The 23,156-nt window shown below is 47.8% G+C and overlaps 1 protein-coding gene across 3 annotated transcripts; it reads right to left on the bottom strand.

Moving 5' to 3' along the window:
* Window positions 1–9,210: 9,210 nt before the first annotated feature.
* FUS (FUS RNA binding protein) lies at window positions 9,211–20,960 on the bottom strand. Of its 3 annotated transcripts, none has more exons than XM_023191070.1 (15): window positions 20,849–20,960; window positions 18,672–18,696; window positions 18,430–18,581; window positions 16,806–16,950; window positions 16,422–16,600; window positions 15,950–16,220; window positions 14,300–14,334; window positions 12,767–12,799; window positions 11,895–11,998; window positions 11,019–11,148; window positions 10,676–10,777; window positions 10,419–10,542; window positions 9,980–10,080; window positions 9,712–9,859; window positions 9,211–9,417 (listed from the first exon to the last, which is right to left on the bottom strand). In XM_023191070.1, exons 1-15 carry the CDS (start codon window positions 20,859–20,861, stop codon window positions 9,378–9,380), a joined length of 1,602 nt encoding a protein of 533 aa, XP_023046838.1. In that variant the 5' UTR covers window positions 20,862–20,960; the 3' UTR covers window positions 9,211–9,377. The 3 variants fall into 3 exon arrangements, with proteins under 3 accessions (XP_023046838.1, XP_023046837.1, XP_023046839.1); XM_023191069.1 differs by having other exon boundaries at window positions 16,806–16,947; window positions 18,412–18,581; window positions 20,849–20,949; XM_023191071.1 differs by having other exon boundaries at window positions 16,806–16,947; window positions 20,849–20,949.
* Between the last annotated feature and the right edge of the window lie 2,196 nt (window positions 20,961–23,156).

Below are 23,156 nucleotides of genomic sequence, written 5' to 3'. Positions count from 1 at the left end.
TGGAGTGCAGTGGCCGGATCTCAGCTCACTGCAAGCTCCGCCTCCCGGGTTCACGCCATTCTCCTGCCTCAGCCTCCGGAGTAGCTGGGACTACAGGCGCCCGCCACCTCGCCCGGCTAGTTTTTTTTTTTTTGGATTTTTAGTAGAGACGGGGTTTCACCGTGTTAGCCAGGATGGTCTCGATCTCCTGACCTCATGATCCGCCCGTCTCGGCCTCCCAAAGTGCTGGGATTACAGGCTTGAGCCACCGCGCCCGGCCGAGACATCTTTTCAACCTCTGTACAAGTGCCTTGCATGTAGAAAGTAATCAATATATGGCAGTTACTGTGTATCTCTAGTATCTAATAAAATTTTTTAAAATTTCACAGGAACTTAATCATTCTCATGGCATGGGGCCATATAGGTAACACATCCTTGCATGACAGACATCCTTAGAGTCACTACAAAAACCAGGGCAGGCCTGAGGGAAGGAAGTGGTTCCAATAAGGTTTCCCTAAGATAAAACATTTCTTGGGGCTTCCTTTTTCCTTTGGGCTGCAGGAGAAAAAGAGTCCTACCAGAAATCTCAGATTTTAGGCATAGCATAGTGGTTAACGACAGTTCTATAGCTAAAGACAGTTCAAGTCCCAGCCCCAACTCTCACTAGCTGTGTCAGCATCCCCTCTGTAAAGTGGGAGTGACAGGACGTAGCTCATCCCCTAACAGCAGCTGGCTCATGTTAAGTACACCTCAGTTAGCAATCACCTCCACTAGGACGGTTCTGCTCCTAGCCCCTCAGTGGCTGAGAACTGTAGGTGGGCACCTGTGCTATCCCAAAACCAATCTAGAGTGCCTCTCTGGCAGCACCCCCAGACTCATTCTGTTGCTCCCAGTCCTAGTAGTGGCTCCACGGATGTGGAAAGCCCAGCCCCAGTCCAGATGGCCCCAGACAACTCCAGCACCTTGGGACACATCCCAGATAAGCTGAAGGGCAACCACTGCAAATGGCAACACTCCTGCCAAGCCCTAGAACTGGATTTCAGAGACATTCAACAAAGTGAAGGAGCAACTCAAAATCACCTTCCCCTAACACCTGAAGGGCTCTCCCATGATTCTCTGAGGCCCTACAGGAACCAAATCCCATCCCTGTGCTGAGGACTCCCTCCATGATGGTCCAGGTCTCTGCACACCAGCAAAAATCCCACAAAGAGGACAGCATCCTCTTTTTTGTTCAAACCTCCCATCTAAGCTTCACAAGACTTAAAAAAAAAATTAACAGAAGCCAGTGTTGGCTGGGCCTGTGCTAATTACAAAAACCCACATGCAGGACCCTGTCTTCCTTTTCCTTAGCTCCCAGCCAGCAGAGTTTATACAGAAATATAATCCTAGCACTTAGGGAGGCCGAGCAGAGAGGATTGCTTGAGCTCAAGAGTTCAAGACCAGCCTGAACAACCCAGTGAGACCTCATCGCCACAAAATAATTTTTTAAATTAGCTGGACATGGTGGTTCATGCCTGCAGTCCAAGCCACTTGGGTGGCTGAGGTGGGAGAATTACTTGAGCCCAGCAGTTGGAGGTTGCAGTGAGCTGTGATCATGCTACTGCACTCCAGCTTGGGCCACAGAGCAAGACCCGTCTCAAAAAAATAAAGCAGTGGGGTGGGGGAGGGAGAAAGATGAAAGTTTTGTACAAAGTCAAGTTCCCTTTCAGAAACAATTTGACTCTGCCAAACTCCAGAACGTTACTCTAAGAGAAGTGTTGAACCAACAGCATCATTATCACCAAAAAGCCTGTCATAAATGCTTTCTTTGGGGGGAGGGCAGGGGGACAGTCTTGTTCTGTCACCCAGGCCTGCAGGCTGGAGTGCAGTGGTGGGAACACAGCTCACTGCAGCCTCAACCTCCCCGGTTGGGACCACAGGTACATGCCATCACACTTTTTTTTTTTTTTTTTTTGAGACGGAGTCTCATTTCTATCACCCAGGCTTGAGTGCAGTGGCATGATCTCGGCTCACTGCAACCTCCACCTCCCAGGCTCACGTGATTTTCGTGTCTAAGCCTCCCAAGTAGCTGGGATTACAGGTGCATGCCACCACACCTAGCTAAATTTTGTACTATTAGTAGAGGTAGGGTTTCACCACGTTGGCTAAGCCACCCACCTTGGCCTCCCAAAGTGCTGGGATTACAGGTGTGAGCCACTGCACCCAGTCAATGTTTTAAAATTTTGGTAGAGACAAAATGTCGCTGCTACCCAGGCTAGTCTCAACTCCTGGGCTCAAGTGACCCTCCCACCTCGGCCTCCCAAAGTGCTGGGATTACAGGAATGAGCCACCGCACCTGGCCTGAAATGCACATCTTGGGCCCCACCTGGACCTACTGAGCTAGAATCCACATGCTGACCAATGATGAAGTTCAATTTATAAATTAAGCACAGGAGATTATTATACTATACTGAAACTGTATAAGGCAAAACCATGGATAAGGGAGGATTCGTGTGTGTATATATATTTTTATCTTTTTAATCTGTGTGTGTACATATATATCCCCCCCCCCCCCCCCCCCCCCCCCCCCCCCCCCCCCCGTTATAGAGAACGTAGTTCTAGCCATCTCAGACTGACAGGTTTGCACACCCCTGCTCCCTGCTCACAAGGATGGGGATTTGCCTTGTATCCTCCTCAAGGGCACAATAAACAGGATGGCTCAACTTTCCCTCAAAGTCTGGAAAATCAAAACCAAAAAACAAGCACAACAAGCCTAAGTTCCCCCCTACCTATTTTCTTTTTTCTTTTTTTTTTTTTTAGATAGAGTCTTGCACTGTCACCCAGGCCAGAGGGTAATGGCACAATCTTGGCTCACTGCAACCTCCACCTCCCGGTTTCAACCGATTCTCCCGCCTCAGCCTCTCAAGTAGCCGGGATTACAGATGCCTGCCACCACGCCTGGCTAATGTTTTGTATTTTTGGTAGAGACAGGGTTCACTATGTTGGCCAGGCTGGTCTCGAACTCCTGACCCCGTGATCTGCCTACTTCAGCCTCTCGAAGTGTTGGGATTACAGGCGTGAGCCCTCGCGCCCAGCTGCCAGGTCCGTTCTTAAGAACACTGCAGTCAACAGTGATAAGGAATCTGTGTGATTGTGCAACACTGCCACCCCTCGGCGTGATGAGTACAGGCAAGATGTCACCTGGGAAACGCTTCCTGCCCACTTCATCCGGCCCTCTACTGCCCTTGCTTGGACCCTGCTCACTGAAATGCTTCGTCATTGGCTCCAGGGTCCAGCACCAGCACTCTCACAGGGACAGCACATCCACCATCTTCAACCCAAGCACCCAAGCTTTCCTCTGCCTCTTGCCCCTACACCGGTGGCCCTCAATTGTTTTCCAGTTAAGAGTCTCTACTGCCCCAATATTTAGAGCTAAAGCCACAATCCAAGGAGCTGACAGCATTAACCACCAACAGAAAGCAGTATTTCTTCTAGCTCCAAACTCCTGCTCATAAACTACATTCTCCAAGTCTGTTACTGCCTCAAGGATACTGGGAATTTTAGACTCAATGGTCTCCAAAAGCTCTTAGAATACCTTGAGATTGAGGATCTAATACTTCTTTTTTTTTGAGACAAAGAGTCTCACTCCATCGCCCAGGCTGGAGTGCAGTGGCGCGATCTCGGCTCACTGCAACCTCCACCTCCTGGGTTCAACAAGCAATTGTCCTGCCTCAACCTCCCAAGTAGCTGGGACTGCAGGCGCCTGCCACCACGCCCGGCTAATTTTTGTATTTTTAGTAGAGTCGGAGTTCCACCATGTTGGCCAGGCTGATCTCGAACTCCTGGCCTCAGGTGAGGATCCAATATTTCTACAACAAAAAATCCTGGTCAAATGTGCTGGCACAACCCACTTGACAATACTTTCTCAGCTTGTATATGCCAGCGCCATTGAAGATATTTGCATTAAAAAGGTGAGCACCGCAATTGTAGACATATTCTTCTAAGTCAAATTATTTCAAAATAGCCAGGTGCAGTAGCACACCTGTAGTCCCAGTCATTCAGGAGCCTAAGGTGGAAGGATCGCTGGGGCCCACTAAGACCAGCCAGGCCAAAAGTGAGACCCCGTGTCTTTAAAATTTCAAAATATAGTTAAAGATGAAAAGAAAGAGGGTTGGTCAGAACTGAGGATACAAAGGTAAAAATGGAGTCAGAGTACTAGGGAAGAATGACTGCAGATAGGACCCCACATGACATACTAAGTTTAGCCTCTCTTACAAGCTAGGATAGTGAGAGAGACCTGGTTACAGACTCCATGGTGGATGGTTAAAAAGGACAAGAAATGTCACCTCACAACTGTCAGAATGGTTGTTATCAAAAAGACGAAAGATAACTAGCAAAGATGTGGAGGAAGGGAACCCCTGTACACTGCTGGTGGAAATGTGGACTAATACAGCCATTATGGAAAATAGTAGGAAGTCTCCTCAAATAGCTAATAGAAGTGCCCTATGACCTAGCAATACCACTTCTGGGTGTACATTGAAGGGAACTGAAATCTACATTGGCTGGGCGCAGTGGCTCACGCCTGTAATCCCAACACTTTGGAAAATGGAAGCAGGCATATCACCTGAGGTCAGGAGTTTGAGACCAGCCTGGCCAACATGGAGAATCCCCATCTCTACTAAAAACACAAGAGTTAGCTGGGCGTGGTGGTGCACACCTGTAATCCCAGCCACTTGGGAGGCTGAGGCAGGAGATTAGCTTGAACCTGGGAGGCAGAGGTTGCAATGAGCCAAGACTGTGCCACTGCACTCCAGCCTGGGTGACAGACCAAGACTGATCTGTCTAATCAAAAAATAAAATCCGTACGTCAGAGACATCTGCACTCCCACCCAATAGTGTTATTCACACTAGCCAAGATATGCAAGCAACCCAATTGCCCAATTAACGGATGGATTTTTAAATGTGGTGTGTTGACACAACAGAACACTATTCAGCTTTTTAAAAGGAAACTGTTATTTGTAACATGGGTGAATCAATGAATCTAGAAGACATTATGCTAAACAAAGCAAGCCACAGAAAGGCTGCCTGAAATTCATATACATGGAATCTAGAAAGTCAAACTCAGAAGCTGAAAACAGAATGGGGGTTACCAGAGGCTTGGAGGTATGAGTAAGCAGGGAGACAAAGGGTACAACACTTCAGGTACAAGAAATGAGTTCTGGTAAGCCACTGCACAGCATGGTGACTATAGTTCATAAAAATGCCAGACATAGTGGCATGCATCCATAGTCCCAGCTAAGAGGCTGAGGGCAAGATCACTTAAGCCCAGGAGTTCGAGTCCAGCCTGAGCAACATAAGGAGACCCGTCTCGACCCATTTACGTTACGCCATGTTCCATTACAGGTGTGACCCACCATGCTTGCCCAGAATACACTATTCCTGAATGATTGAAGTCTGTCTTCAATCATTTTTTGTTTTTATTTTTGGTCTGATAATTCACACACACAAAATTTGCAACCTCCAGCATAAAAGGGCTGAAGTAACATAAATTTCAAAATTTGTTGAGTGGTTTTATACGTTCTCATTCATGCTAATGACATAGTTAGATACGTTAATTAGCCTGATTTGATTCCACAGTATGTACATGTACAGAAATAGGACATTGTACCCCAAAAATATATGCAAGTCAACTGAAAATAAAATTTTCATAGCCGGACGCAGTGTCTCATATCTCTAATCCGAGCACTCTGGGAGGCCAAAGTGGGAGAATCACTTGAGCCCAGAGCAGTTTTGAGATGAGCCTGAGCAACATAGCAAGATCCCATCTCTACAGAAAATACAAAAAAAATTAGCCAGTCATGGTGGCAGGTGCCTGTAGTCCCATCCCAGCTACTCCGGAGGCTGAGGTGGGCGGATTGCTTGGGGATGGAAGGCAGAGGTTGCAGTTGGTCAAGATCACACCACTGCAATTCAGTCTAGGCAACAGAGTGACACACTGTCTCAAAAAAAAAAAAAATTTCTTTAAAAAGGATGAGACTGGAAGTAGGAAGACATGCCTAAAGGTAGATCAGACATGCCTAAAAGTGTCACAAGAGCTGGACCCTAGACCTTAACTCCTGGTCAATCTACCCACCACTGACTTAACTGCAGCCCTACATCCAAGTACTGAAACCCAGGAAGGCCTGGCACGAGATGGGGAAAAAAAGTTGATAGGGCTAACCGAAGGCTACATCAAGGAAGGGGCAAACAGACCTATAGCACACCTCTCCCCACCCTCCTCACTTCCTAGTGTGCCTGTCCCAATTCCAACTCACAAAAATGGGGCACCTAATGCTTCAAGACAGATTTCAATCATTCAGTTAAGAGTATTCTGGGCTGGGCACGGTGGCTCACGCCTGTAATCCCAGCACTCTGGAAGACCGAGGCAGGTGGATCACAAGGTCAGGAGATCGAGACCACAGTGAAACCCTGTCTCTACTAAAGAAGAAAAAAAAAAAAATTGAGCCGGGCGCCATGCGGGTGCCTGTAGTCCCAGCTACTCAGGAGGCTGAGCTTGCAGTAAGCCAAGATTGCGCCACTGCACTTCAGCCTGGGCAAGAGCGAGACTCCATCTTGAAAAAAAAAAAGAGTATTCTGGCCGAGCACGGTGGGTCACACCTGTAATCCCAGCACTTTGGGAGGCTGAAGCAGGAAGGTCACTTAAGCCCAGTTCAAGACCAGCCCGGGCAACCCAGCGAAACCCTCCTAAAATTTAAAAAAAAAAAAAAAAAAAAAATTACCCAGGTGTGGTAGCGAGGGAGCACCTGTAGTCCCAGCTACTTGGGAGGTTGAGGTGGGAGGTTGGCTTCAGAGGCACCAATGTTCTCTCTGCTGCTAGGTATCTCTATCCGTTATCCTGGAAAATCCCCTCAAACTGGACCTACCCACTGAACAGTCACTTGGGACCCTATTTCCTTTTAATGCCAAGGCCAATCACATAAGCCATTTGAAGGGCACAGGAACTTGACACTAATGGTCCCAGTAATCAGGTCTTACAAGGAGCTTCAACCTCCTCCACTCCTCGAAGAAGGGGATCAGGGGACCACAACCAAAGCTAGAATCCTAATAGGCAAAGCACCAACAGTGAACTACTCAGAAATATCCTATCGGGTCATTTCAACTCAACATTTAACAAAGAAACCAACAGCAGCAGGGACACGGAGAGAACTGCCACATCCTTGTTCTCAGAGAACTTCTCTACATGTACCAAGTCAAAGCAATGCCTGGGAAGGCCCACTTGACAATCCTTCCACATGCCAGACTACTCTCAGCCTACTGTTGCTTAGAGAGCACCCCAATGCTGGCAGGGAAGATAAACCTGCTATTCCTTTTAAGTCAGTTTCTTGGGAGGCCGAGGTGGGCGCATCACCTGAGGTGAGGAGTTCAAGACCAGCCTGACCAACATGGAGAAACCCTGTCTCTACTACAAATACAAATAAATTAGCTGGGAATAGTGGCGCATGCCTGTAATCCCAGCTACCGCTTGAACCCAGGAGGCAGAGGTTGTAGTGAGCAGAGAATGCGCCACTGCACTCCAGCCTGGGCAACGAGAGCAAAACTCCATCTCAAAACATAAAGTCCTAGCTTCTGTGCCTCAAGTCACCAAGATTCAAGGTTGCAGCAACTCTTCTGTAAAGAACATACTTAGCGAACACACTCGAAAATTTGAGAGGATGGCCGGGTGCAGCGGCTCATGCCTGTAATCCCAGCACTTTGGGAGGCCAGAGTGGGTGGATCACCTCAGGTCAGGAATTAAGAGACCAGCGTGGCCAACATGGTGAAACCACATCTCTACTAAAAACACAAAAATTAGGTGGGCCTGTAGTCCCAGCTACTCAGAAGGCTGAGGCAGGATAATCGCTTGAACTCGGGAGGCGGAGGTTACAGCGAGCCAAGAGTGCACTCTAGCCTGCATGACAGAGCAAGTCTCCAAAAATAAAAATTTGAGAGGAAAGCACTTCCCAATTAGGGGTCCCCAGCACATTTGTAAGCTATGCTTGCGATGGCAGCTGTCTTACAAACCAAGTTTGAAAACTCCGTTAACTAAAACCTTTCCGCTCTTGGGTTAATTTTACGCTCTGTATAATTAAAATAAAAAGCATGCTTTAAAATAACTGCTTGCCAGATATGTGCAAGTTTACAGCCACATGGTAAGAGGCTGAGGGGCACTGCTCTAAGGTTTTAACTCACTGGCTGCAACCCCTTCCCCACTCTATCACTCATTCCCTCAGTAGGGCCTTCCACCCTCCAATCAAAAACGATCAATCCTAAAATCTCAAAATGTCAATGACCTCAAGCCCTCTGAATATAGGCAAGATGTGAAAGTGACCCAGCCAGATCAGTCTCCTTACAGCAAGTATCTACCCAAGCCCCATTCAACAGGGCAGCTAGGAAGGGAGTCACTCGCCTCCTTTAAATACAAGCAACTACCTCTACCTTCCTTTCCCAGAAAACCTTCCCCCTCTTCACCATCTCCATTTCCAAAGTCTTATTGTAGCAACCACTTAAGACCTAAGTAAACCAGTCTGGGATAGGAATTTGGCCTCTTCAGGACCTCCTGCATGATGGTTTCAAATCAAAACGCCGTATAACGGCAATGGAGTCAAGAAACCTTGAGTAGGACTCACTTCCAGCTTTCCCATTTTCTGGTTCTGAGAGCCATGTAATTCATGTACTCCCTTCTCAGCCATTAACTGGTTTCCCAGGGTTGACGATTAGATCCTGACTCCACAAACTCTGCAACACTCAGCAGGCACTAAGTTACTCTCCCTGTGGAAGACCCAGAGTGGCTAAGCACTCTCCACCACGGTGAGATGTGAATACTGCCCCATTTCAATCTAATTTGTTTGAGCCTCACCATTAAATGTGCCCAAAGATTCAAGAGTTCTTAAAAAGTTCTTAAACTGCTGCAAATAAACTAAGACCAGTACGCTAATAAATGTGGTAAAGGAAAAATTCCCCATAGCTGGGCAAATTTAGGCCAACACTCATGACACCCCATGTTCTTCATTTCTCATTTATACATCCAACTTTGCCCATGACAGAAAAGTTTCATATCTGCTCTCAAGGGGTATCATTTGGCCTTCTCCCCGGATCAAACACTGTATTCCAGTTCCTGCTGGACAGGGTAAGCTGAACAGGAAAACTCCCCACCTTCCTGATTGGGACATCATCAATCTTCCAGGGAAGTGAAGACGGGGAAGAGGAACAAAATTTAACTAAAATGGTCATTTTTAATGGGAACCAGAGGTATAGTTACAATGACATAGTCCGACACAAAAAAACCCTTGGGTGATCAGGAATTGGAAGGTTACAAAATAACGAGGGTAACACTGGGTACAGGACAAAAAGCTGTTCCAGAACCTGGGGAGCCAGGCTAATTAATACGGCCTCTCCCTGCGATCCTGTCTGTGCTCACCCCTGCAAAAAAAAAAAAAAAAAAAAAAATTCAGTATCCATTGTATTTGAGTTACCAGTCTCTCCAAGCCTAGATATCCTATCTGCCCCTCCTACCTAAACTAGCGAGTATCTTATCTCAAGTGGGTCTACAGATTCATTCCTCCTGAGTTAATTTTCCTTCCCTCTCCACTACTGGTTACAGTATCAGGTCCTTCCATCTAGCCCTCAAAATGAAACCACTTTCTCAACAAAACCCTGTTATCCTATGGCCTCTGTTCACCTGCTCTACTTTTTTATTCTGATTTAAAGTCTCACCTGGAATCCATCTTGCCAGGGCCAAAGCCGCCTCTGTCCCCACCACCCCGGCCCCCTCGGAAGCCTCCACGGTCCCCTCCGCGGCCCCGGTAGCCGCCTCGATCATAGCCTCCTCTGCCACCACGACGATCATCCCCGTAGTTTCCCCCTAGGACAAAAGAAACAAGATCTATCATATTCCCATTCCTCTACTTTCCCCGAGCCTCCCTGCTGAAAAATTAAGGATTCTTTGGTCCCAGCTCCTTAGCACCAGGTCTGCCTTTCTTACCCATGTGAGAGCCACCTGGACCCCCTCCTGGGCCATCTGGTTTAGGGGCCTTACACTGGTTGCATTCATTTCTCCAAGAGAAGTTCATATTCTCACAGGTGCTAAGGAGAAGGAAGACAATTAGTCTAGAGGGATGGTGAATAGGCGAGACCTACAAGTAGGAAGAAACTACCATGACTTTAGAGATACAGTGAGGAAACTGAGGCTTCAGAAAGACAAAAAGGCTTGCTTCTCAAAGCCAGGAACAAAAATCATTACTGAACCCAATCCATTACCTTTCCCATTACATCAACCTTACCTAGGTAAGCTTTTGGCTAAATCTGACCCCAACAGTGTGGCCTTGACATTTACTTCTTTGGAAAACACGCACACACCTCATTACCATAATATCAAAGAGCATGCATATGAGAGAACTAAAAAAAATTTAAGTTTCACTCACGGATTAGGACACTTCCAGTCACCAGCTCGCTGCTGTCCTCCACCGCCACCACCTCCACTGGGAAATCCTCCCCGGCCACCACCACCACTGCCACCACCTCCATAGCCTCCACGGCCCATGGGTCCTAATGCAGATAAAACAAGTATGGGTCTGCTCCCCCTCCAAGTTTGGTAAACCTAACCCACTCCATGCAAGCCTTTACCATCTTCTGCATTCTCCCCATCACCCCTGTGCACCAACAGCAGGTAGCTCCTCACCTCCTCGCCCTCGGCCTCCACGACCATTGCCACCACCCCGATTAAAGTCTGCCCGGCGAGTAGCAAATGAGACTTTGATAGGATTTCCGGAGAATTCTTTACCTAGAGAAATAAAAAAGTATCAAGAGACTTTAAATGCAAGATACATTAATCCAAAAATACAAAATCAGCGTGCCTTTCTCAAATGGTTTATAATCTACTGACACATAAGCAAAAATGAGACTACTTGATACCGCAGCTAAAGTGTTGGAAGACTCAAATGAACCCTCAAACCATGACTTGCTTCCTATGGCCTGCTGCCCTATATCCCCAGCCCCACCTCTGCCAGCCTTCTCATACATACCATCAAACCAGTCAATAGCTGCTTTAGCGGAAGGTGGGTCATCAAAAGAGACCGTTGCCTCTCCCTTCAGCTTGCCAGTCTCCCTGTCTGTGTACAAATTAATCATGGGCTGTCCCGTTTTCTTGTTTGTCTGAAGAAAGCAAAATGAGGTAACATCAATTTTAAAGGCTCCAGTACTCCCTTTCCATCTTCTTCCTCTAGAACATGAGGTTTATCATTCCCAAACTTCAGCTCCCCTCTTCCCAGTTACTTTGTCCTACACCTCACATGTAAACCTCCATTGAGGAAAACCGTCTTTCCCTCCAATATTGAAGGATAAAACTAAAAGTTACTATAAAGTACAAATCTCAGAGTTTAGGGCATTCTTATCAGTTATACTTTTTGTGTTAAGACAGAACTTCTTTTAGAAAACAGTAACTAGGCCGGGCGCGGTAGCTCAAGCCTGTAATCCCAGCACTTCGGGAGGCCGAGATGGGCGGATCATGAGGTCAGGAGAGCGAGACCATCCTGGCTAACACAGTGAAACCCCATCTCTACTAAAAAAATACAAAAAACTAGCCGGGCGAGGTGGCGGGCGCCTGTAGTCCCAGCTACGCGGGAGGCTGAGGCAGGAGAATGGCGTAAACCCGGGAGGCAGAGCTTGCAGTGAGCTGAGATCCGGCCACTGCACTCCAGCCTGGGCGACAGAGCGAGACTCCGCCTCAAAAAAAAAAAAAAAAACAGTAACTAAGGTTCTTTCCTCAACAAATTAAGCTAGCAACAACCCTTAAGACTTGTTTTTACTGCTGGCAACTATTAAAGACTTGCTTTTACTAATGTGTGAAATTCAAAAGCCTGCAACACTGACAGAAAGCACCCACTCCGTTCCACAAGTACCTTAATAATACCAATCTGCTTGAAGTAATCAGCCACAGACTCAATTGTAACATTCTCACCCAGGCCTTGCACAAAGATGGTGTTGTTGTCTGAATTATCCTGTTCTGCTTGTTGAACAGAAGAAAATGCAAATGTGAAAAGGTAAAATAAATGACGTAGGAAAAAACCTAAAGCATCTAGTATCCATCAAGCAACTCGTATTATTTGGTTTATGAAGACAACTGAAAAATCCACATCCCTTTTGAGTCCCTATATGCCAGCCATGCTGATAAATTTCAGATTTAGTTTGAAAATTATCCTTTAAAACATGTTAACACACAGTACACAGTATGGAAACCAGGGCTCAGGAGTGAAATGCCCAAGACCACACAAAAAAGCCCATCAGTACTTATCAACTTTCAGTTGAAGGTCCCGAATTAAGTAAGAGACCCATTTTACATTCAAATCTAGTACACAAACATCAATACAACCTAAACAAGAGTTCAATGCTTTACTTCATGTGGTCCGGTCTTTCGTTCACTAGTTTTTATTTACCAGCTTGCACATGATCCACATTTTGAAAAAAACCACTGCTGTAAACCATCTGAGTGTGGTGCAGACACATCAACATCACTAGCGACTTGACAGAAAGGTAGATTTTCAGGGTCATCTCAGACCTTCTAAATCGCTGGGGGTGGAACCCACAAGCCAGGTATTTCTGAGAAATACTTAATAATGAATACTTCTCACTGCTAGCTAAGGATACACCTAACTCCCTTCCTTATCTATCCCCTTTTTTTCAGTTTCCTTTTTATAATAGTTTCAAAGAATATCCAGGCAAAGTCTTGATACCACTTTAGCCACTCTTTTCATGCCACCACCTGTCAACTCACCGGAGTCATGACGTGATCCTTGGTCCCGAGGGCCTTAAGTGACATGGAAAAAAAGAACAAAAAAAAAAACAAAAACAAGGAAAAGAGGAGCCGTTAGTCAACAGGAAAAAACGGACAAGGAAAAAAATTAACACCAAATCCAAACTTGTAAAATATCATGTAAGTGCTCATAGCCTCACTCCAAACCCTTTCCTGGGTCGCCTGCCCGGAGAAAATTCTAGGCAGGCCCCTTAAGATCTGTAACTTGAGTCTCCACAGAGACAACTCCACACTTCAGAAAATGCTGCCTCCCCCAGCTCAAGCTGGGAAATGTCCTCAGCACAGATGGCAGGGGAAAGGGAGACCCATTAAAGTGAACAAACCAATTCAGCTTGGCCCGGTTCTCTCACCCGAGAGAAGAGAGATGGGCTCGCCACCAGCCATGAGATGTGCATCCATCCAGTTTCTCCCAACTTTACCACCAAAGACACTTAATCCCTTGTGGAACAATTTTTAATTTCATCTTTAGAAACCATCCTTAAAACCGTGTTATGTTTCCCCAAAACCACATGAAAATAAAAACCATACATAATAGCTATTGTATTTTTTAAGCATGTCCCAGGGAACAGACCAGAAATCTTATTTCCGTAATGCAGCCTCTATTTTGTTTTTCCAGAGACCATCTTTGACCAATGTTTATCTGAATTCGCCATATATAAATATTGTACCCACACGCAATGACACCTAAGTCATGAACCCAAGCCTTTGGCTTTAAATGTTGAGACAAATCAAGAAACCTTTTTGTTAGTTAACCAAACCAGAAAAGTTCCAGCTTACTGGGAGACTTCTCAAATTTGTCATTTTTCCATGAATTCAGTTTGTGCTGTTTAAGACCTTCCTGGTCCATGAATTCAGTTTGTGCTGTTTAAGACCTGGTTATTTCCCATGAGCCACACATGCTTCCAATCTTTCTTGAAGTAGTGCACATGTTCCTTCCCAGAGCTAGTTTTTCTATTTGCCCATCTGAGTTAAGTCCATATACATAGAATTGCATTCATTGACACCATTCCGTACTTTATAAAGGTATACCAACTTCACCATTCTTAGGGCAATGTTACATCCCTCTTCCAGAATTAAAACATTTGGAGGTTGTCTCCCACTCTCACACACACACACAAGCCTTGGACACAATGATCAAAAGGATCCTAAAGTCAAGATGGCACCACGTGTTCCAGCACGCACTCTCCAGTTTCTCATGATGATGGTCACTAAGTGCCAGGTGTGGCAACAGCCCTGTCCAAGGCCTACTAAACCCCTCTTAGTAACCTGGGGCAAACCCATTTGGTAAAAGACGACTATTGAGTCTTACCCCTGCCTGCTCCGAGTTAGCAAACACCAGGCAACAGGTGGGATTCTACCCTACCCCTTTATGGAGGTAGTTCTGGACACCTCAAAACCTTTGACATTTAAATTAACACGCTAAGACATCTGCAAATGAACAATCAGACAAAGCATTGCTGGGAGTTGGGAATTTTGGAAACTCTGTTCACTTACCACCAAATTTATTGAAGCCACCACGGTCACTTCCGCTGGAGAAGACAAGTTAGAAGAAAGGACATGAAGCTTCCAACGGCTACAAAAGGGTGTTTTTTGATTTTGTTTAACATTTCCCAAACACGGGTAGGTGTTTTTGGAAAAAGATACAAGTGGCTACTAAAATACATCCCTTCCTGACCACCCCTTGTCTGACCTTTGAGCATGTCACACACACGTGTGCAATTTCTCAGACACAGTTTATAAAGATTTTGCTTTAAAAGGTTATGTATCTATTTCCTCTGGAAAAAAAATGACCCATTTTCCTTGGTCGTTCTTCCGACGGAGATGTTTTTTTTTCCTCTTGTCGCAAGTGGTTGACAACCAAGTAGTTGGTTTAAAAACCCTACCCCAATTTACCCAGAAGACATTTCACACCAGGCTGGGGTAGCCTTGAACACACTTTTGTGGTTTTTGCTTTGAAAGCAGCAAGCAGACCCAACCCCATTCCATAAAAAGTCAAAACCAAAGGCAACTTCCCCTTAAAGCAAGACAAACTTAGCTAAGCTCTGTCCTAACTACTGAGCTGTTTTTGATCTCCCCCAACCCCCGGGGTCACCCCTTCTACACTGCGAGAAGAGCGGAGTATTTTGCAATGTCACCTTTCATACCTGTGGCACATAAAATGCAGAGCAAGTTAACAGTCACATAACAGTTGTTTTTCTTTTTAAAGTTTTGCATTAAACACACGCACACAACAGAGTTTTCCTCATTTTTGTACATTTTTGAGATTGCCCCCACCCACCTCTGCATACTTACCATATCCAAACTCAGTTTAAAAATCTACTTTTTCCAAAAACAGTTACACTGACATTCCTCCCCTTTTTCAAGAGAGACAGAGTAGGGTCCTTCAAATGGTATTTACCGACAGATTTGACAACTGTTTTAACATCAAATCTAAGGTTTTACTTCAAATCAACTTCAGCAGGAAGGAAAGAAGGTCCAGTTGGACAAGCTGATGAATTTTAAGTAACCAGGGTAAGGCAGACAGTGGAACAACTAGGTGGGAGACCACTGTCAAGCATATTTTTGCCCAAAAGGTCTGCACACTTCAGTCAGTTGGCCCCATAAACCAAGTCACACCCAAAATCAATGTCGGTCAAATTGGTGCAAATCAAGCTCGTGGATTCAAATGACTACAGAAAACGGGAAGAGTAACCAATTCCTGGAAGCTGAAGTCAGGTTAACCATTACCAACTCCCTAGAGGACACATGGGAATACACATACCAAGTTTCCCTACTATTTCCCAGGAGTGGGATCATCGGTTTCCCTTGCAGAGAAAGAAGTCTTCACTTCCATGTTTCTTGCCTAGGATATCAATGACTCCAATCCGTATGTGTTGGAAATCTACGTATGATTTCTTTTCTTTGGAAACAAGTATCAATACTCAAAATCTCTTTTCGGTGGTATGGATGGGAGTTCAGGCTCCCAAATTCTCACAAAAATAAAATGGGGATGTAAAAAGAAAATCACTGCCCCCAAATCAAAGCCCTCACAGATCCCTAGACAACAAGAATACTAAACCATGCATTAGGGACTGGCTTCAGGGAGATTCATGCAATCCTCCACACTCCCCACCAAAGATACTCCCTGGCTCATGAGACACCTACCCCATGCCACCTCTGCCTCCACGGCCACCTCCACGACCTCTGGGTTCATAGCCACCACTGCTGCGGTTGTAACCACCACCACCGCCGCCGCCACCACTGCTGCCACCCCTGCCACGGCCTCCACGGTCCTGCTGTCCGTAGCCACCGCCGCCTCCACCACTCTGGTCTTGATTGCCATAACCACCACCACTGCCGCAGCTGCCGCCGCCGCCGCCACCACCACCGCCACCACCACCACCACTCATGGAGGATTGATCTTGGCCATAGTTACCTGTGAGAAAATAAAGGACGGTTTAAAAAAAAAAAAAAAATTGCAAAGTAGCACAAAAAGGTTTGACAAGTGCCAGGCAATGAAGTACAAAAGAAATTAAAAAGACAGCTAGAAAATAAAACAGAAACCCTTTTAGGCTAAAAGACGAGAATACAAATCCTTATAGAAAATGGGCTGCAGACAAAGCTGAGGACATCTCACCTCCACCTCCACTACCACTGCTGCTGCTGTTGTACTGGTTCTGCTGTCCATAGCCCTGAGGGGGATTATAGCTTTGCTGCTGTCCATAGCTTTGCTGCTGTCCACCATAGCTAGGCTGCTGGCCGTATCCCCCACTTGGGGGCTGCCCATAGCTGCTGGTCTGAGAACTGCTACCGTAACTAAGGAAAACAAACAAAAAAACACAATCACAATCGCAGCATACCCCCCCAATTTCCTTGTAGTGGATTCCATTCTCTGTACTCAACACAGGGTCCCCTACCCCAATTACATCTCTAAACTGCTCCTACTGCTGCTGGTCCCTTTATCACTCCCCATCAATTCACCCCTCTTTTCAAGCCTTCCCCAACATCGACACCACCGTACCTTCCCGAGGTGCTGCTGGGAGCTGGCTGCTGGCCATAACCAGGGTAGGAGGACTGCTGCCCGTAAGAAGATTGGGAGCTCTGGCTACTGCCATAGCCGCCAGTCGAGCCATATCCCTGGGGAGCTGACTGAGTTCCATAGCCTGCTACGAGAATAAGAAAAAGTCGCAAAAGCCACCAGGAAAGAGAAAATGTAAGGAATGTGTTAAAACATATACGACCTAATACTCACCTATACTCAAAAAGTCAGCCTTTCAGAAGCTGTTCATAATCTTGCAACTCATATATAGTTACCCTCCTTTCAAAGCCCAAAGTTAATGCTCCAACTTCTATCATCTCTCTAAGACAGTTCCAATTTCACCCCGCCAACCCCAACACCAACCATCTCCAGCACCACCCTCTAATCCCAGGCCCAAGGATTCCTGTTAACAGCACTGTGATATGCAGCTGTGCATGCAGTATCTACAGGACAACCACCTTTCTTAGTTACACTTCAGGACCTTGGGGCAAATCCCACTTCCTTATGTATCACATGATTTCATACATTTGTTTCAAGCAAAACCATTTTCTCCATTTAAGAATTGGCCTAAAACTGGTTCTCCCTCTAGAAAATATGCTCTTCGCCAGGCGCGGTGGCTCAAGCCTGTAATCCCAGCACTTCGGGAGGCCAAGACGGGCGGATCACAAGGTCAGGAGATCGAGACCATCCTGGCTAACACGGTGAAACCCCGTCTCTACTAAAAATACAAAAAACTAGCCGGGTGAGGTGGCGGGCGCCTGTAGTCCCAGCTACTCAGGAGGCTGAGGCAGGAGAATGGCGTGAACCCAGGAGGCGGAGCTTGCAGTGAGCTGAGATCCGGCCACTGCACTCCAGTTTGGGCGACAGAGCAAGACTCCGTCTCAAAAAAAAAAAAAAAAAAAAAAAGCTCTTCATGCTGAGATGGGAAATAAGAGTCAAAAAAATTAAAAGCCAAAGAAAACAAATGTAAACAGAATCACAAACCAATAAACATTTTTGTTTGTTTTTGAAATGGAGCCATAATACACTGCCCAGGCTGGAATGCAGTTGCTGTTCAGTCACCATCATAGCTCACTGCAGCCCCAAACTCAAGGGATCCTCCTGCCTCAGACTCCTCAGTAGCTGGGTGTGCCACAATGCCCTGTAAAGGACTCAGACCCCAAAGAGTTTTAAGAATTATACCCTCGTTCAGGGAAAAGAATATGGAAGAGTTTCAACACTTCAGTCCTCAGGTTTAAGAAAAGCAACATTCAGGGCGTGATGGCTCACGCCTGTAATCCCAGCACTTTGGGAGACGGACGCAGGTATATCACGAGGTCAGGAGTTCTAGACCAGCCTGCCCAACATGGTGAAACCCCATCTCTACTAAAAATACAAAAATTAGTAGGGCATGGTAGCAGGTGCCTGTAATCCCAGCTACTCAGGAGGCTGAGGCAGCAGGAGAATTGTTTGAACCCAGGAGGCGGATGTTGCAGTGAACTGAGATAGCACCATTGCACTCCAGCCTGGGCAACAGGATGAGACTCCGTCTCCCAAAAAAAAAAAAAAAAAAAAAAAGCAATATTCAGAAAGAGCAGGAAGAGGTGACCTGCTGAGAGAGACTCACTGTTCTGGCTCTGGCCATAAGAAGAATAGCTGCTCTGGCCATAGCCTGAAGTGTCCGTGGACTGGCTGTAACCGCTGTAACTCTGCTGTCCGTAGGGCTGACTGCTCTGCTGGGAATAGCCCTGACCGGGCTGGGTGGGGTAGGCCCCATAGCTAGATGAAAGGAAAACCAGTGTGATCAGAAAACACAGCTTGACCACCCTTCCCCTCTACGAACTCTGGAAGCCCAAAAATAGCACTCACCTTTGGGTTGCTTGTTGGGTATAATCTGCAAAAAAAAAAAAAAAATACAATCATATTATCTTCAGCCGCCACTCTGAAAGAGTTGAATTAAAGCTAAATTCCTTAACTCAAGCACTGATGAATAAACAGGACCACACAGGCCAGGTGCGGAGGCTCACGCCTATAATCCCAGCACTTTGGGAGGCTGAGGTGGATGGATCACTTGGGGTCAGGAATTCGAGACCGGCCTGACCAACATGAAGCCCCCTCTCTAATAAAAATACAAAAAATCAGCCGGGTATGGTGGCGCACGCCTGTAATCCCAGCTATTTGGGAGGCTGAAGCAGAAGAATCGCCTGAACCCGTGAGACAGAGGCTGCAGATCGCGCCATTGCACTCCAGCGTGGGCCACAGAGCGAGACTCCCTCTCAAAAAAAAAAAAAAAAAGATAGCACCACGTTTCAACAAAGGGCATAAAATTGTCCCATGAGACACTGGTTGAGACGAGTAGCAAACTGGCCTATCAGCCAAGTGTTCTTACAAAAAAGAAAAAGTGAAGCCTTAACCGTTGGAAAAACCAAGGTCTTGGTGGACAGCCACAACTTTCTGCAAGACCAATTCATGTCAGTGATTGCTCTAAAACATCGCGCATTCGCTTCATCCACTCCACTCTATGACAAAGCCATTATTGCCAGGAGTCAAAACAGACTAACTCGCCCAAAGTCGCAAAGCTACCAAATGGCACAGGTTTGAATTCGAGCAGTGTTCAGATTGTGGCCTCTGCTCTCTCAGCCCAGACCCACAGAACAAGAATGTCTCAAAAAAGGCCATTCTTCACTCTTTGACCAATTCCGGAGATGAAGTGGGCTTTTTAGTGCAAAGCCAGAGAATCAAAAGAGCGCTTGGACCTCAAATGACAAAGATCATCCAAGTGCTCGCCTTAAGAGGCGAAAGTCAACAGGTACTCGAGTCCCCAGACGTGGGGCTCCAGATGGTTGTGTTTTCCCATCTACCCTGCCTTCCCCTGGGCGAACCAAAAGCAACGAAAGCCCTTTTGAAACGCCCCACTTTAGATACACGAACAAGATCAACTCATCCCCCCAGCGAAGGAAACGCGGCGCTTCCCCCGCAGGAAAAGGACCAGGAGAGGGTGTGGCCTGGACGGCTGTGATTCTCCGTCCCAATCTCAGAAAAAAGAAATTTAGACCAGGGGCGGTAGCTCACGCCTGTAATCCCGACACTTTGGGAGGCCGAGGAGGGCGGATCACCCGAGGCTAGCAAGTAGAGACGGGCCTGACCAACATGGTGAAACCCCGTCTCTACTAAAAAACACAAAAATTAGCCGGGCTGTGGTGGCAGGCGCCTGTAATCCCAACTACTCAGGAGGCTGAGGCAGGATAATCACTTGAACCCAGGAGGCGGACATTGCAGTAAACTGAGATCGCACCACTGCACTCCAGCCTGGGCGAGAGGGAGACCCTGACTCAAAAAAAAAGAAAAGAAAAAGAAATTTAGGCGGGAAAAACCCTCGGGCCAGGTCCCCCAGTCCGTTGGCGGAACCACGACCACCGCCTCCAAACCGTTAAGTGGGAGCGCGGCCCCGATCCCGAGCCTCCGCCCCCAGCCGCGTGGCAACCGAGGCGGGAACGGAGCGGTCCCGCCCCTGCGCGAAAGACCACAGAGGAACAAGGCTCACACCGCACGCGCGCCGCCGAGTCTTCCGCGAAGGGTCTCGCGACAAAAAGCTGAACCGACACGAGGCGGGGAAGGGGTACCCGCGCCGCGAAGGGGGAGGGGCCCGCAGAGCGCGTGCGCGCCGCGAGTGCCCGGATGCAGCACTGCGACAAAGCGGGCCTGAGCTCGGGGCCGGGAGTTGGGGGAGGCGAGGCCACGGAAACCGGGCATTTTCCACCCTCACCTGACGCTTCAAACTCCTAAGAAGCGTCTCTCCCAACGACCACCCCAAGCAAACGGACTGCGAAGAGAAGACTTACCGCCCCGCGCGCGAGGGCCAGAGGAGCGAAACAAAATGGCGACACCAGCCTCCTCCAGTTACCCCTCTCCGCGGTTTCCCGCCACAGGGGCGCGAAAGAATCCCACACGGGATCGCCACCCCGGTCCCACCGAAAATGAAAAGCCCAGCTGGGAGGCCTCAGCCCGGTGCGCCGCCGCCGCCGCGGCCTCGCGCCCTTACCTACCGTTTGAGGCCATGTCCGCGCACGCGCGCACAGCCAAGCAAGCAACAATGTTGCAACACCGCAGAACACCGACGCCTGGAGGACTGAGCAGCCCCGCCTCCTGCGTCGAAGCTTAAGTACGTCCCGCCGCCTACGCACCGCGCAGGCGCGCACCAAACGCGGAAGAGCAGGGGGAGGCAGGAAAGCGCTCCGCCCCCTTCCTAGCGCAGGTAGCGGTTCCGGGCATGCAGAAGGGAAACGAGTTAACTAGAATAATGTGAATACTATACATAATGATATTTTTTGTGGAAGAACCCCTCTCTCATCGGCAGGACTAGCCCACGATCTAACTCCACCCCCATGAAGGCACAGTGGTACGGCCTGAGTGCCCGCTGGGGGCGGGGAGGGGCGGGGCCGGGCCGGGCCGGGCCTGGAGGCTGGGGATGAAACTGTAGTCACAGCCGGGAGTCGCGGGGTGGAACCGAGATTCCTGTGGCCGGGCCTCTTCACTGGGCCCCGCTTTCACCCAGGACGGCGAGCTCCTGCCCTCCGCCCTCTTGCCGCTGTATGGGGCGCCTTGTCCCCGCGGCTCCAGCCTCCCTCGTCGTCAGCACACTGACCCTGCGCCCTGGTGTTGACTTCGTCATCTTTCGGGGTTGCCTTGCTTTTCGGCCTTTCTGGGGTTCGGGAATTATGACGTTTGACCTGAAAGACAGCAGGGATTTCGGCCGGGACCCCTGGGCGCCGGGCTGGTCCAGCACTGGGCTCTCACCCGGACCCTCACGGCTTTGCCCCTGGGGAGGCGCGGGGCGGAGCAGTCCAGGCCATCCTTGGGACAAGAGAGGGATGGCCTCAAATGAAGGGCCCTCCAGCCTTTGCTCAGGGACCTCCTTTTTATTTTTCTGAAGCCCTACCAGGGAACCAGTGGCGATCCCAGAAATAAAACGTGTACAAGCCTTCAGTGGTTTCAAAATGCACAGATAATTTCCTTCTCATCAGTCTTATGAAGGAAGTAAACATATCTCCGTTTTCTACATAAGAAAAGTGAGACTCAGAGACCCAAGTAATTGTGCCTGATTACAGGGCAGCTAAGAGGAGTCGTGATTCGAATCCAGGTCTTGTAACTGCAAAACACTCCTCTTTTTGGTGGCATGAATGCTAGAGTGTTTGGTCCCCTTTCCACTTCCTATGAGAGCAAAAGCAGAAAGAAAAATTCAAATTAACTTGCAACTTGCACTTTCATCAGCCTTGCCTGGAGAAGGCAATTTGAAACTACTGAACAAAGCAAGACAAAGGACGTTAATTCCTGATACATAGGCATGCAGGTTTTCCTTCCCAACTTAACTTTCAGCGGGATTTCAGAAGGTCTTTTGAGGGTTGGACCTTTCCTTCTAGAGAAAAAATGAGGGCCATGCCCTGGGCCCCCCCCCCAACAAATTAAGCCCCACTAAGCCTTGACTTCAGCCCTGATGGCCCTGAATACGCCAATATCCACCCCACCCGCGTTGGAAGGAGAGTTCAACTCTCCAGTGCGAGCAAAAGAAAGGAAGTCCACCCTCATTCATACGTTAAGTCATAAATATTTATTTAGCACCTAGTATGTTCCAGGCACTGTTCTGGGCACTGGGTATGCATTAGTGTACAAAGCAGATGAAGCTAACATTTAATAATAAAGCTGACCGGGCGCGGTGGCTCACGTCTGTAATCCCAGCACTTTGGGAGGCCGAGGCGGGCAGATCATGAGGTCAGGAGTTTGAGACCAACCTGGCCAATGTGGTGAAACCCCGTCTCTACTAAAAATACAAAAATTGGCTGGGCGCGGTGGCTCAAGCCTATAATCCCAGCACTTTGGGAGGCCGAGACGGGCGGATCACGAGGTCAGGAGATGGAGACCATCCTGGCTAACACGGTCTCTACTAAAAAATACAAAAAAACTAGCCGGGTGAGGTGGCGGGCGCCTGTAGTCCCAGCTACTCGGGAGGCTGAGGCAGGAGAACGGCGTGACCCTGGGAGGCAGAGCTTGCAGTGAGCTGAGATCCGGCCACAGCACTCCAGCCTGGGTGACAGAGCGAGACTCCGTCTCAAAAAAAAAAAAAAAAAAAAATACAAAAATTACCCGGGCATGGTGGCGCACACCTGTAATCCCAGCTACTCATGAGGATGAGACGGGAGAATCGCTTAAACCCAGTAGGCGGAGGTTGCAGTGAGCCAAGACATGCCATTGCACTCTAGCCTGGGAGACAGAGGAAGACTCTGTCTCAAAACAAATAATAATAATAAAGCTGACATTTAATAATGATATACATTGTGCTCATCTATAATATATGAT

This window comes from Piliocolobus tephrosceles, chromosome 17 (assembly GCF_002776525.5).
Source record: "Piliocolobus tephrosceles isolate RC106 chromosome 17, ASM277652v3, whole genome shotgun sequence".
NCBI classification, from domain to species: Eukaryota; Metazoa; Chordata; class Mammalia; order Primates; family Cercopithecidae; genus Piliocolobus; species Piliocolobus tephrosceles.
This window is presented reverse-complemented; position numbering and strand designations above follow the sequence as displayed.